This window comes from Oncorhynchus keta, chromosome 7 (assembly GCF_023373465.1).
Source record: "Oncorhynchus keta strain PuntledgeMale-10-30-2019 chromosome 7, Oket_V2, whole genome shotgun sequence".
NCBI classification, from domain to species: Eukaryota; Metazoa; Chordata; class Actinopteri; order Salmoniformes; family Salmonidae; genus Oncorhynchus; species Oncorhynchus keta.
In genome coordinates, this window is record NC_068427.1 from 6,428,617 (window position 1) to 6,441,395 (window position 12,779).

Consider the following 12,779-nt stretch of genomic DNA (forward strand, 5'->3'; position numbering starts at 1 on the left):
CGGTTTCTGACAGTTTGTGTGGTCAGCATGCCAAGTGCATGCTCCCTCAATATTTGAGACATCTGTTGGCATTGTGTTGTCTAGCAAAACTGCACATTTTAGAGTGGTGTTGTCCCCAGCACAAGGTGCACCTGTGTAATGACCTTGCTGTTTAATCATCTTGTCGATATGCCACACCTGTCAGGTGGATGGATTCAAAACAAATTTGTGCACAAAATTAGAGAGACAACAGTTTTTTGTGCATATGGAACATTTCTGGGATCTTTTGTTCACTTTACATGTTGCATTTTATTTTTGTTCAGTATAAATATGTTTATGGTAGTGGAAGAAGGATAAATTGGCAAATCTAGAGTTTAAGCTGAGTTAAATACTTTCAGCAAGCACACTAATAAAGAGAAGTATGCCAGATAACAGTAGTGGTCTTGCTGAAGCAAGTACACTAATAAATAAATACCAAAAAATATCAAAAGAAACAAAATACCATTTCCATCGTCTTACATGTTTTAAACTAAATGTAAGGATTAGAATATAAAATAAAAAGAGAAAAATAAGGAAAATGAAGGCAAAGCTATCAACAATAATGTATACTATAGCAACTGCAAAATATATATAATTTTACTTGATTCTGCTCAATGGCTTCATTGTATCATGGTTTCAAATGTTTGAGGATCTAGTGCCTCTGCCTTATGCTAGTTACCTTCTTATAGAGCCAAGGTTTTATTTACATTTATTATACACTACGTGACCAAAAGTATGTGGACACCTGCTCGTCGAACATCTCATTCCAAATCATGGGCATTAATATGGAGTTGGTCCCCCTTTTGCTGCTATAACAGCCTCCACTCTTCTGGGAAGGCTTTTCACTAGACGTTGGAACATTGCTGAAGAGACTTGCTTCCATTCAGCCATGGGCACTTATGTTGGGCGGTTAGGCCTGGCTCGCAGTCGTATTCCAATTCATCCCAAAGGTGTTTGATGGGGTTGAGGTCAGGGCTCTGTGCTTGCCAGTCAAGTTCTTCCACACCGATCTCAACAAACCATTTCTGTTGCTCCTAGACGTTTCCACTTAACAATAACAGCACTTACAGTTGACCGGGGCAGCTCTAACCAGGCAGAGATTTGACCAACTGACTTGTTGGAAAGGTGGCATCCTATGACGGTGCCACTTTGAAAGTCACTGAGCTCTTCAGTAAGTCCATGCTACTGTCAATGTTTGTTGATGGATATCGCATGGCTTTGTGCTCAATTTCATACACCTGCCAGCAACGGGTGTGGCTGAAATAGCTGAATTTACTAATTTGAAGGGGTGTCCACATACTTTTGTATATATAGTGTATATTTTTTATTCTAGCCTGTCGATCTTGACTTTTGTCATTACAGAAATTATTTTAGTGCTTTTAAGGCTTTAAGATTTGTGTGTGTTATATCTGTGCTTTAAGCTTCGAAGGCTATTTGTAAACATTATCATTGCATCAATAACATTTTTTTTGCCTGCACTGTTGTCTACTTTACATTGAGTAGTAACCTCAAACTCCCACTAATGGTCTTCCTGTGTTTTGTCCTCTCTATTTGTCCATCTGTCCATATCGGTCTGTCTCTGTACCCGTAACCCTCTCTCTGTTTCTGTCTGTATCCCCTTATCCCGTATCTATATTCTCTCTGCTACTGCTGTAACCCCGTAACCCTTTCTCTGCTGGATGGCAGGGTGGGGGACTCCTGTGGCTATGCCAAGGTCCAGCCTGAGATATCAATGGCAGACAGGTCAGTGTGTGTATGCCAAGGTCCAGCCTAGACATCCGTTGAGTGTGTGTGAGTCAGACCTAGCCTTTTATAAACACATTTCATGCAATTCTACGTCATTTTACATGGAGACGAGCATAGACGAGCATAATATTTTTTTTGTGCAACACCAGAGCATGTGAGCTGAGTGGATTGGGGCGTCGCACGTGCTTAATTTGGCGCAGTGGGTCAACACTCCAAAAAAAGACCCACTCTCCATCTCCAAATTCACTCTGGTGCCACTCAAGCATGAGCTCTGGGAATGCTCTGCCCAGCATATTTCGGTTCCTTTATCACCATTCTTTTAATTAGGCCTATTCTGTTGTATGTATTTAGCCTACCCTGCCACTAGTAATGCGCAGAGATGTTATGAATCGACCAAGAAGGAATTGGGTGACAAATCATGTATAGTAGCCTATCATTTCATTTGTTTAACAGGTAGGCCTACCTCCTTGTTTCTTAAATAGAAAGAAATAGGCTCCAACACAAAGCCCTATTGGTGTTAGTCAAATTAAAATGAAAATAGTTTAAATTAAATGTGGTCTTCTCGAGTTTAGCCTACTTTCAGCACACATGAGCGCTGTCCATCTCCGATCGATTGTTACTCCTGAAGTGCCACTGTAGGCTACACAGCACAAAATGTTTTACATCAGCCAGAGCAGGCCAGTCAGAGCTCATGTTTGGGATAGCCGATCCACTACAGTGTGCATGCAATGTAGCCTCATTTTATTTACACCAGCAGTGCAAAAACTCGGGAAGGAAGTACATTTTCTTAAAAATATAACTTTGTGCTGTGCTTCTCAAGCATGTATTTCTTATTGTCCAGGCTTATTTGTATCTAATTTTATTTCACCTTTATTTAACCAGGTAGGCTAGTTGAGAACAAGTTCTCATTTACAACTGCGACCTGGCCAAGATAAAACATAGCAGTGTGAACAGACAACAACACAGAGTTACACATGGAGTAAACAATAAACAAGTCAATAACACAGTCGAAAAAATAAAAAAGAGTCTATATACATTGTGTGCAAAAGGCATGAGGAGGTAAATAATTACAATAGCCTATAGTATATCTGTATTACTATTTCATTTTTTTAACCTTTATTTAACAAGTCAGTTAAGAACAAATTGTTATTTACAATGACAGCCTAGGAACAGTGGGTTAGCTGCCTTGTTCAGGGGCAGAATGAAAAGAGTTTTACTTTGTCAGCTCAGGGATTCAATCTAGCAACCTTTCAGTTACTGGCTCAACGCTCTAACCACTAGGCTACCTGCCGCCCCATGTATGCTATGGATCATTTGATTGAGACCACAGGCGCACCTGATATTGCGCGTTCACCAAAAAAATCAGGGATGAAGGGCAACATTGACCAATATTGAAATGTAATCGATTACAAATTACTTGACCCTCCCCTGGACAATAAAAAAAAAATTGTAAACCCTCTGACTGACTGAAAATGAAAAAACATGGCCTTCCCACATTTTTCTCCGGGTCCCAGTTCTGAAAATTTGAGCGTTCCCTTACTAGCAAGTACAAGGCATGGGTCAGCCTATAACTAATACAGTATATTCTAAGAGTCAATACTTAACCATGTCCCCATGTGTTAACCTGGGCGTTAACCTGTCTTAATTGGCAGTCTATTTCCAATATAGGCCACTACATCTCCCAGTCTATTCCATGTTTCATAATGTGCCCCATAGCCATCGCTCACAGTATATCTAATTCTCTGATTTGATCATTAAAAGTACATAGTAGGCTGCTCCAGCCGGATACAATATATTGGACTGTACGTATTTGAAAATACATGTTATTACCTTCCTGTATTCAAGCACACCTGAGCATGTAAACAGTATTTCACTCCAAGGAAGCATCCCAAATGGTACCCTATCCCCTACAGTGCACTACTTTTGACCAGAGCCAAATGAACCCTGTCAAATGTAGTGCACTACAGTATGTAGGGAATAGGGTACCATTTAATCTGTACAAATTAATCTGTTTTCCAGTGTACATTGATTTGAGAGATAATTAATATTACTGATTATTTGCAAATTATGTGTTTTTTTGTGTCTTGCAGGGCAAAATCCAAATCTACTCCAGAGCTAGATGACGTGGAGAAACCAGAGACTAAAAGTCAGTGGGGAATAATTATTATTAATGTATTATTATTTATGTCTTCATCAATATTCATTCATCCTTCTTGACAGGAGGCATGGATCACCTTCGGTGGAAGTTGAACCACACATTATTTAGCTGCTCACATTAGCAAGGGTGGTGTCGTGTGTGTGTGTGTGTGTGTGTGTGTGTGTGTGTGTGTGTGTGTGTGTGTGTGTGTGTGTGTGTGTGTGTGTGTGCGGGGTGTGTGTGTGTGTGTGTGTGTGTGTGTGTGTGTGTGTGTGTGTGTGTGTGTGTGTGTGTGTGTGTGTGTGTGTGTGTGTGTGTGTGTGTGTGTGTGTGTGTGTGTGTGTGTGTGTGTGTGTGTGTGTGTGTGTGTGTGTGTGTAGTGTGTGTAGCGTGTGTGCGTGTGTGTGTGTGTGTGTGTGTGTGTGTGTGTGTGTGTGTGTGTGTGTGTGTGTGTGTGTGTGTGTGTGTGTGTGTGTGTGTGTGTGTGTGCGTGTGTGTGTGTGTGTGTGTGGTGTGTGTGTAGCGTGCGCTTGGCAATTCATGGGTTGCACTCTTTCATTGTGTTGAACGTTCGTTCTCTTGAACGTTCTCAATGGGTGCTGATGAAGATTTAATCAAGTGCGTTATAGAAGCTTAGAAACACAATGACATTTCAAAAGGAGGAAAATAATTAGTAGGAACGTCTTGTCATTCTTTTTATATCACCAGATTGACTTTAGGTGCAGTATAACTTTAGCTAGCTAAGATTGAGGGGACAGCACTGCATTTTTGCTAGATAGCATTAGCATTGCTAGCTATTTTTTTTACAAACTGTGCTAGCAAATGGCAACATTGCCATCTCTCTAAAGTAAATTAGAAAATAAAGTTGTGTCCTACTAATTTTTTGCCTACTTGAGCAATATCACTATAGTATAATTTAGATGAAACAGTCATTAGCCTCCATTCAGAATGACTGGGCATCAGTCATCAGTCGGTCACCAATATGTATGTTGTCCAATCAAAAACAGATCTTTTGAACAATGGGTAAATAATATAATTGTGCAGATACTCCTCTAAGAAAACCAATGGTCCAAACCTCATGTCTCTATCATAATCCATTCAAAAGTTATTGGAATTTTTACCCTTGTAGGATGGCCAAAATTAGGGTGATTTAAAGGAGGCCAGAGGGGAAAGAATTGTGTCAGCTAGGCTGGATGCTGTGCAAGAATTAAGGCTAACTGACAGGCTCACCTTTTAACTAGTCATCTTTCTTATCGAATCCGGAAGGACTTAAAACCATAGAGGTAACATAGGTAGTTATGTGTAAGCTTAATGCGAAATTCCTGTTATTTTCAGAAGATTGCCCCACTGAGCGTACTGCAAGCTTTTTATTTTCAAAGCCTTTTAAATGTATTCAGTTTGTGTTCATTTGGCTTTTTGCAACTTGTTGCACGTTCAACAGAGCTCTGTGCTTAATATTGTATTAGGTTACAAAATCTGACTTTTTGGATGTAATGTTAATGATATGTTAGAAAGACCACACTGAACATGAAGAACCATATTTGTCATGGTAAAATGTATTGTCTAACGAAAGCGCGTTTTCATCAAACCTACAATATGGCTGCAGTGTGTAGAATGTTCATCACAAAGGCAACGATGCGACTCTATGAATAGAAGTCAGTGAGTGTCATCTGTATCTGTAGAGGCTGTAGCCAGACACTTTTAGCAAAGCTAGTGGTTTGTGTCTGTGCCACTGTGTCAGTGAGTGTGAACACACTGTGCCCAGGCTGGTATGGCCGCTCGGGGGGCATGGCCCAGAAGTTACTGGAGGAGGAGTTGAGACGTAAAGCAGACAAAAAGGCCCAGAGTCTCCAGGCCGCGTCCGAGCTGGAGTTGGAGAGGAGAAACATCCTGAATGCCATGCGATACAGAGAGCCAGAAAGAGGTGTGGTTCACGGACTCTGCCGTTCCTCGACCGCTCCTGACCACTCCTGTCTAATCAATGTCGGACCCAATCAATTAAGCAACCCAGCTCAGGCGATTAATCGCGTTTGGCATGCACTTCCAGATTTTACAAACTGTCTTGATCATGAATCACTGGTCGTATTGTTGTTTCCTGATTGTTTGATTCCTGATCGATGGATAAATCATAAGCTCTCATCTCCTGACTCCTTCCTCTCCCATTGGCTCTCGTCTTTATTTACTGACTCCCTCTCCTCTCCTCTGTCATTGGTCCACAGTGACTAGCAGCGGTGGGCTGGACGAGGCATCGTGGAGGAATGGCCAGCAGAGCCAGTCCCAGGCAGAGCTAGAGAGGCAGCAGATCCTGCAGGAGATGAAGAAGAAGACCCAACTGACCACAGACAACAGCTGGATCCGCCAGGGAAATACCACCAGCAAGGACCCCACTGCCAGCCTCATCTGCAGGTGCTCGACAGTGGCTCCTCTGGCCTGGGGGTGTGGGGGTGGTGGATCAGTACAGTACACTGTGTGTGTTGAATGATAGATGGGGCCAGTCAGGCTGGCTTAATTAACCCTATCAGAAGGTATACTCTAGCTGGGGCTCCACTGGCCTATGTTACGCTGTCCGTATTAGGATAGCGCCACATGACTCTGAAACATCTTCTATATAACCGACAATAAAAAATGGAGTAAAATTTTTTTTAGTTACTTTAAAGTTTTGGGCTCGAGCCTTGGATGCCGGTCTGTTTTATGTTTTCAGAGGAGTCAATATCAAAATAGTTGGCTAAGTAAGAAACATGTTGGCCTGTGCTATTCACGATATTTGGGTGCTTACGCTAACCCACTAACATCCACTAATGTGTTCAACATTTCAGAGGTGAGTCTCTGGACAACCTGGACACTGCGCCCCGCTCTTCTTGGCGCTCATCGTGGTCAACCTCGTCCATCGGTGGTGGCGGTGGTGGCAACAGCGGCAGAGGGGTCGGTGGTCGTCCCGGCTCAGCCACCCTGCCCTCCTCCCTCTCCATGAGCTCCCTCAGAGGGGCCGGGGGGAGCAACCCGTCTTCCCGGTCCCAATGCTCGCCATCGCCATCTCCCTCCCCCACTCCTCCTTCTGGCCTCGAAATCGATTCACGCCCATCATCGCAGCAACGCAGCAGGTAAAACATCCAATGTCCAATCGCAAGGCAGAATACTGCTTAACAAAATAACTGAGTAGGTAGATTTGCTCTCAATCACTGATACAGTGTCAGATATTGGAAATAAAAGTCTGATTCTAGATCTGGGGTTAACGGGTAACACCAATTTTCGAGAATCTCTTATACAATGGCTTAAAGTTATGAAAGTAACTCCAGGTGTAAAATAGTAAATAATGACTACTTCTCAGAAAGTATTAAATTGTCAAGAGGAGTAAAACAAGGTTGTCCGCTATCGGCATATCTATTTATTATGGCCATCAAAATGTTAGCTGTTAACATCAGATCCAACAGTAATATCAAGGGTTTAGAAATCCAGGGCTTAAAAACAAAGGTGTCATTGTACCTTGACGATTCCTGTTTTCTTTTAAATCTGCAATTTGGATCCCTGCACAGCCTCGTAGAGGAGCTCAATAATTTTTCTAACCTGATTACAACCAAATTATTACATATTGGATCGCAAAAAAATACAACTTTTACAGTATCGTGTAGTTTACCAATAAAATGGTCTGACTGAACTGGACATACTCTGTATTCATATCCCAAAAGAAATTATCTCACGGCAATACATTTTTATGCAAAGTTTTGTGAAAAAATGTATGCAAATGTCTGCTCTATCCAAAATTACAACCAACTGATTACAGCATTACTACAAAACGAGATGAGGCAAGTGTAAGAGGGATAAGAGGTAAGGAACTTGTCTGTCGGCCCTGCATTCAAGACCAAAATCGGTTAAAGAAAATTGTAATAAATAAAAAGTTATACCAGTTTCTCTTAAGGACAAAAAAAATGACAAGTGCGCCATACAGGTTACAAAATAGTTGGAGATTTTCGATGTACCGATTCCATGGCACATGGTTTATGAATTAATACACAAAACGTACACCTGATTCAAGGCTTAGTTTTTCAATTAAAATTATAATAACAAACATTTTGTGACCAATATAATATTATACTGCGCCTTCGGAAAGTATTCAGACCCCTTGACCTTTTCCACATGTTGTTACATTACAGCCTTATTCTAATATTGATTAAATATACAGTTGAATTCAGAAGTTTACAAATACCTTAGCCAAATATATTTAAACTCAGTTTTTGACAATTCCTGACATTAAATTCTAGTAGAAATCCCCTGTCTTAGGTCAGTTAGGATCACCACTTTATTTTAAGAAAGTGAAGTGTCAGAATAATAGTAGAGAGAATCTATTGATATTGGATTGTATCAGAAGTTTACATACACTCAATTAGTATTTGGTACCATTGCCTTTAAATTGTTTAACTTGGGTCAAACGTTTTGGGTAGCCTTCCACAAGCTTCCCATAATAAGTTGAATTTTGGCCCATTCCTCCTGACAGAGCTGGTGTAACTGAGTCAGGTTTGTATGCCTCCTTGCTCGCACACGCCTTTTCAGTTCTGCCCACAAATTTTCTATAGGATGGATGTCAGGGCTTTGTGATGGCCACTCCAGTACCTTGACTTTGTTGTCCTTAAGCCATTTTGCCACAACTTTGGAAGTATGCTTGGGGTCATTGTCCATTTGGAAGACCCATTTGTGACCAAGCTTTAACTTCCTGACTGATGTCTTGAGATGTTGCTTCAATATATCCACATAATTTTCCTACCTCATGAAGCCATCTATTTTGTGAAGTGCACCAGTCCCTCCTGCAGCAAAGCACCCCCACAACATGATGCTGGCAACCCCGTGCTTCACGGTTGGGATGGTGTTCTTCATCTTGCAAGTCTCCCCCTTTTTTCCACCAAACATAATAATGGTCATTATGACCAAACACTTCTATTTTTGTTTCATCAGACCAGAGGACATTTCTCCAAAAAATATGATCTTTGTCCCCATGTGCAGTTGCAAACCGTAGTCTGGCTTTTTTATGGCGGTTTTGGAGCAGTGGCTTCTTCCGGCCTTTCAGGTTATGTCGATATAGGACTCGTTTTACTGTGGAAAAGATACATTTTTACCCGTTTCCTCCAGCATCTTCACAAGGTCCTTTGCAGTCGTTCTGGGATTGATTTGCACTTTTTTTGTTTGAATTTTTACCCCTTTTTCTCCCCAATTTCGTGGTATCCAATTGTTTTTAGTAGCTACTATCTTGTCTCATCGCTACAACTCCCGTACGGGCTCGGGAGAGACGAAGGTTGAAAGTCATGCGTCCCCCGAAACACAACCGAACCAAGCCACACTGCTTCTTAACACAGCGCGCATCCAACCCGGAAGCTAGCCGCACCAATGTGTCGGAGGAAACAACTTGCACCGAGCGACCTGGTCAGCGTGCAATGCGCCCGGCCCACCACAGGAGTCGCTAGTGCGCGATGAGACAAGGATATCCCTACCTGCCAAACCCTCCCTAACCTGGACGACGCTAGACCAATTGTGTGTCGCCCCATGGACCTCCCGCTTGCGGCCGGCTGTGACAGAGCCTGGGCTCGAACCCAGAATCTCCCACCCGGGAGGCCTGATTTGCACTTTTGCATCAAAGTACGTTCCTCTCTAGAAGACAGAACGCGTCTACTTTCTGAGTAGTATGATGGCTGCATGGTCCCATGGTGTTATACTTGCGTACTATTGTTTGTATAGATGAACGTGGTACCTTCAGGCGTTTCTCCCAAGGATGAACCAGAATTTTTGGGGGGGTCTTTGTTTTCATAACTGTGGCCTTCATTGCCTACCGTCTGTAAGCAGTTAGTGTCTTAATGACCGTTCCACAGGTGCATGTTCATTCATTGTTTTTGGTTCATTGAACAAGCATGGGAAACATTGTTTAAACCCTTTACATTTAATATCGGTGAAGTTATTTGGATTTTTACAAATTATCTTTGAATGACAGAGTCCTGAAAAAGGAACGTTTCTTTTTTTGCTGAGTTTATAATTATTTCCCCTCTATGGCCTATTTATTGCCTTACCTCCCTAATCTTCTATATTTGCCCACTCTGTACATAGATTTTTCTATTGTGTTATTCACTGTTAGTTTTTTTTATGTGAAACTCTGTAATGTTGTTTTTGTCACACTGCTATGCTTTATCTTGGCCAGGTCGCAGTTGTAAATGAGAACTTTTTCTCAACTAGCCTACCTTTTTAAATAAAGGTTAAATAAAACATATAAATAATTATGACATTTGACCCAATTCCTCTTCCTGAACATGTGTGTGGGTTGGTTGGTGGGCATGTGTATTGGAGCTGCAGGTAGCCTTGCGTTTAGGCCAGTAACCAAAAGGTCGCTGGTTCAAATCCCTGAGCTGACTAGGTGAAAAATCTGTATGTGTCCTTGAGCAAGGTCTGGATAAGAGCATCTGCTAAATGACTAAAATGTAAATGTAATCTCGGTTATCCAGTCTGTGTGTGTGTTCTGGGTTCTCCAGTCTAGTCACGGTTCTGCGATCTGTAATCTCAGGTCAGTGAGTGGCAAGAAAGTCTGTACGTTCTGTGACACGGTCCTGGGCAAGGGAGCCGCCATGATCATCGAGTCCCTGGGACTCTGTTATCATTTGACCTGTTTCAAGGTGAGAGTTCAAAGTTCAAGACCAGACCTCCCTGAACTGGAGACTGAGGTCGTGATTGATCCATTACAGAGACTAAACCTATCTTGTCATCTCAGTACTAACCTAATCAACAGAATGATGATTTCCTAATATGGATACCATGACCCTGATCAATGTCTTACTAACCCAAAAAGCATGAAGGGGTCACAATCTGACCTGATCCCGTATAACGGCACATACAAAACCAAGGAAACAGAAGTCCAAAAGGGATAGTAACTTCCAATGATATTGACTGGAGTAATGTTTCCACTAACTTTTCAGTTATTTGAAAAATACACTATCTTCCAAACTCCCTAAGCTATATGACATGCTACAGAAATGGCAAACAGTAATGGCACATTGTTTTCATGGTTTTCTGAATGTGTCATGAAATCTGACTGCATTTGTTCTAAACCACACTAATCAATCCTTTACCTTACTATTTCCTAACACCAACACACTTTATTTTTATTAATTCATCCTGGGGCTTCTGACATCACAAGCTTCCAAAAGTCCCTACATGTATGCTTGGGTTTGAACTGTCAGTTTCACTAATCTCAATGGTCTGGCTGTCAGTCAAGTGTCAGGTGTTTCTCATTGGCTCTGTCTATCTGGCTGTGGCTCCGCAGGTATATGTCTTACTGCTCTCCCATTGGCTGCTCCTTTTGTGTCTATGCAACTCATCTTTCCTCCAGAGGGCAACTGTCCTCTCAGCTCCCCATCTGAGAGTGAGGGATCTGGCCTAGCCCTCAATGACCATTTCCCTCTCTCCCTACCTTCCAGTGCATTGACTGCAAGTCCGACCTGGGAGGATCGGAGGCCGGAGCTGAGGTCAGAATACGGAGCCGACAGCTCTACTGTAACACTTGCTACACGCGATTCAAAAGTGAGTTTGACTTTGACTTCAGCTGGGTACCAGTTGAAAAGTGCGGCAACTAGATTCTAAAACTCCATAGTCACATTTGACCAGTATCACCAATAGTAACAAGGTTCTTGTTACTATGTGTTCTGTTGTGTCAGTTATATTATGTTTAGTTGTGCCTTGTCATTTAGTGATATGCTGTGTTTGTGTTATCGAAATACTATCATTTGATTTAGTGTTATAACCTCTATCTTCTTTCCCCTCTAGCTGGACAGCCAACCTCCATGTGACATCGCTGTACTACAGCAGATTCAGGAAGAGACCATTCCTGACAACAACCCATGAACACTGCAATCACGACAACAAGACGTAACACTTTGCTAGATGACAAGTTTAGATGTATTAATGAGTATTGTGATTCTGCAAAAAGCCCTTATTCTTCAATGAACTACTATCTTATTACTTCTTATTACTGTATCCATGAGAGGGTGAGATTGACAAAAAAAAGTTAACATGTTTATCTCAAAGTATTATTATTATTACCAATTGCTTGTACAAATTTTGAGGGATGTGCATGCACCTGTAAGTTTGAGAGTTTTACCTGGAAGTAGGTTTGGAAAATTCTGAAAACTTTCTAAAAGTTCCCAGGTTTTTCAGAAATTCCAGATGGAGGGTTTGGGGAATTTTGCAACGCTAGCTGGAAACAATACTGGAAATTGATGTTGGTGTTGTCCATAAGGTTATTGATCCTGATTCCTTCATATTTCAGAAAGTTTTTGTGCTCGGCCAAGGGAAGCCTGCGTTTTCTTCTCCTTTGGGGCTCCTTTTCGTCTGTGCCTTTTTTGTTTGTGATGGTGGGAAGATTATTTAGATTAAATGGATTCAAAAGATATTTAAAACAATGGCATGGTTGGTTACAGAGAGTGAGCAATTATTGGGGAGTTGTTGTTCTTTCTCATTAATAGAATGAATCTTATACATTTGAGATGTTAAGATAATTTTTGCCAGAGAAACAATATATAATATATGGGATTGAGGCAAATGTTGTTCAATAACATTTGTAAATAAAAATTGTGATCCAGACTCGGACTTTGTCTTTTTTAATAGAAGGTAACTGTATTTTGTACCATAATCATTATGACAGTCTTTTGCTGTCTCTTAGTGCTGAGTGATTATCCAAAATCTCATTGTTAAAAATCTCAAGTTTTTAAACAACTAATTGACCGATATTTCAATGAATTAAATTCCATTTCGTAGATTTTTCTGAGATCACTTCTCAGTTTCTATAGTGATGAATCAGATCAAGCCTGAAAACGTGATTATTTTGTACAAATTGAACCGACCTCAAAAA

At 41.3% G+C, this 12,779-nt stretch overlaps 1 protein-coding gene across 6 annotated transcripts in view; it reads left to right on the forward strand.

Moving 5' to 3' along the window:
- lmo7a (LIM domain 7a) overlaps positions 1–12,511 on the forward strand; it is a 128,511-nt gene extending 116,000 nt beyond the window's left edge. For 4 of the 6 annotated variants that reach the window (XM_052521874.1, XM_052521875.1, XM_052521879.1 and 1 more), the window contains 8 exons: positions 1,705–1,761; positions 3,855–3,910; positions 5,667–5,825; positions 6,121–6,307; positions 6,718–7,002; positions 10,440–10,548; positions 11,350–11,452; positions 11,696–12,511. In XM_052521874.1, coding sequence (XP_052377834.1) covers positions 1,705–1,761; positions 3,855–3,910; positions 5,667–5,825; positions 6,121–6,307; positions 6,718–7,002; positions 10,440–10,548; positions 11,350–11,452; positions 11,696–11,718 — 979 coding nt within the window. In that variant the 3' untranslated portion in view covers positions 11,719–12,511. The remainder of the gene's footprint in view (positions 1–1,704; positions 1,762–3,854; positions 3,911–5,666; positions 5,826–6,120; positions 6,308–6,717; positions 7,003–10,439; positions 10,549–11,349; positions 11,453–11,695) is intronic. The other 2 variants (XM_052521877.1, XM_052521880.1) reach the window with 2 other exon arrangements.
- Positions 12,512–12,779: the final 268 nt, after the last annotated feature.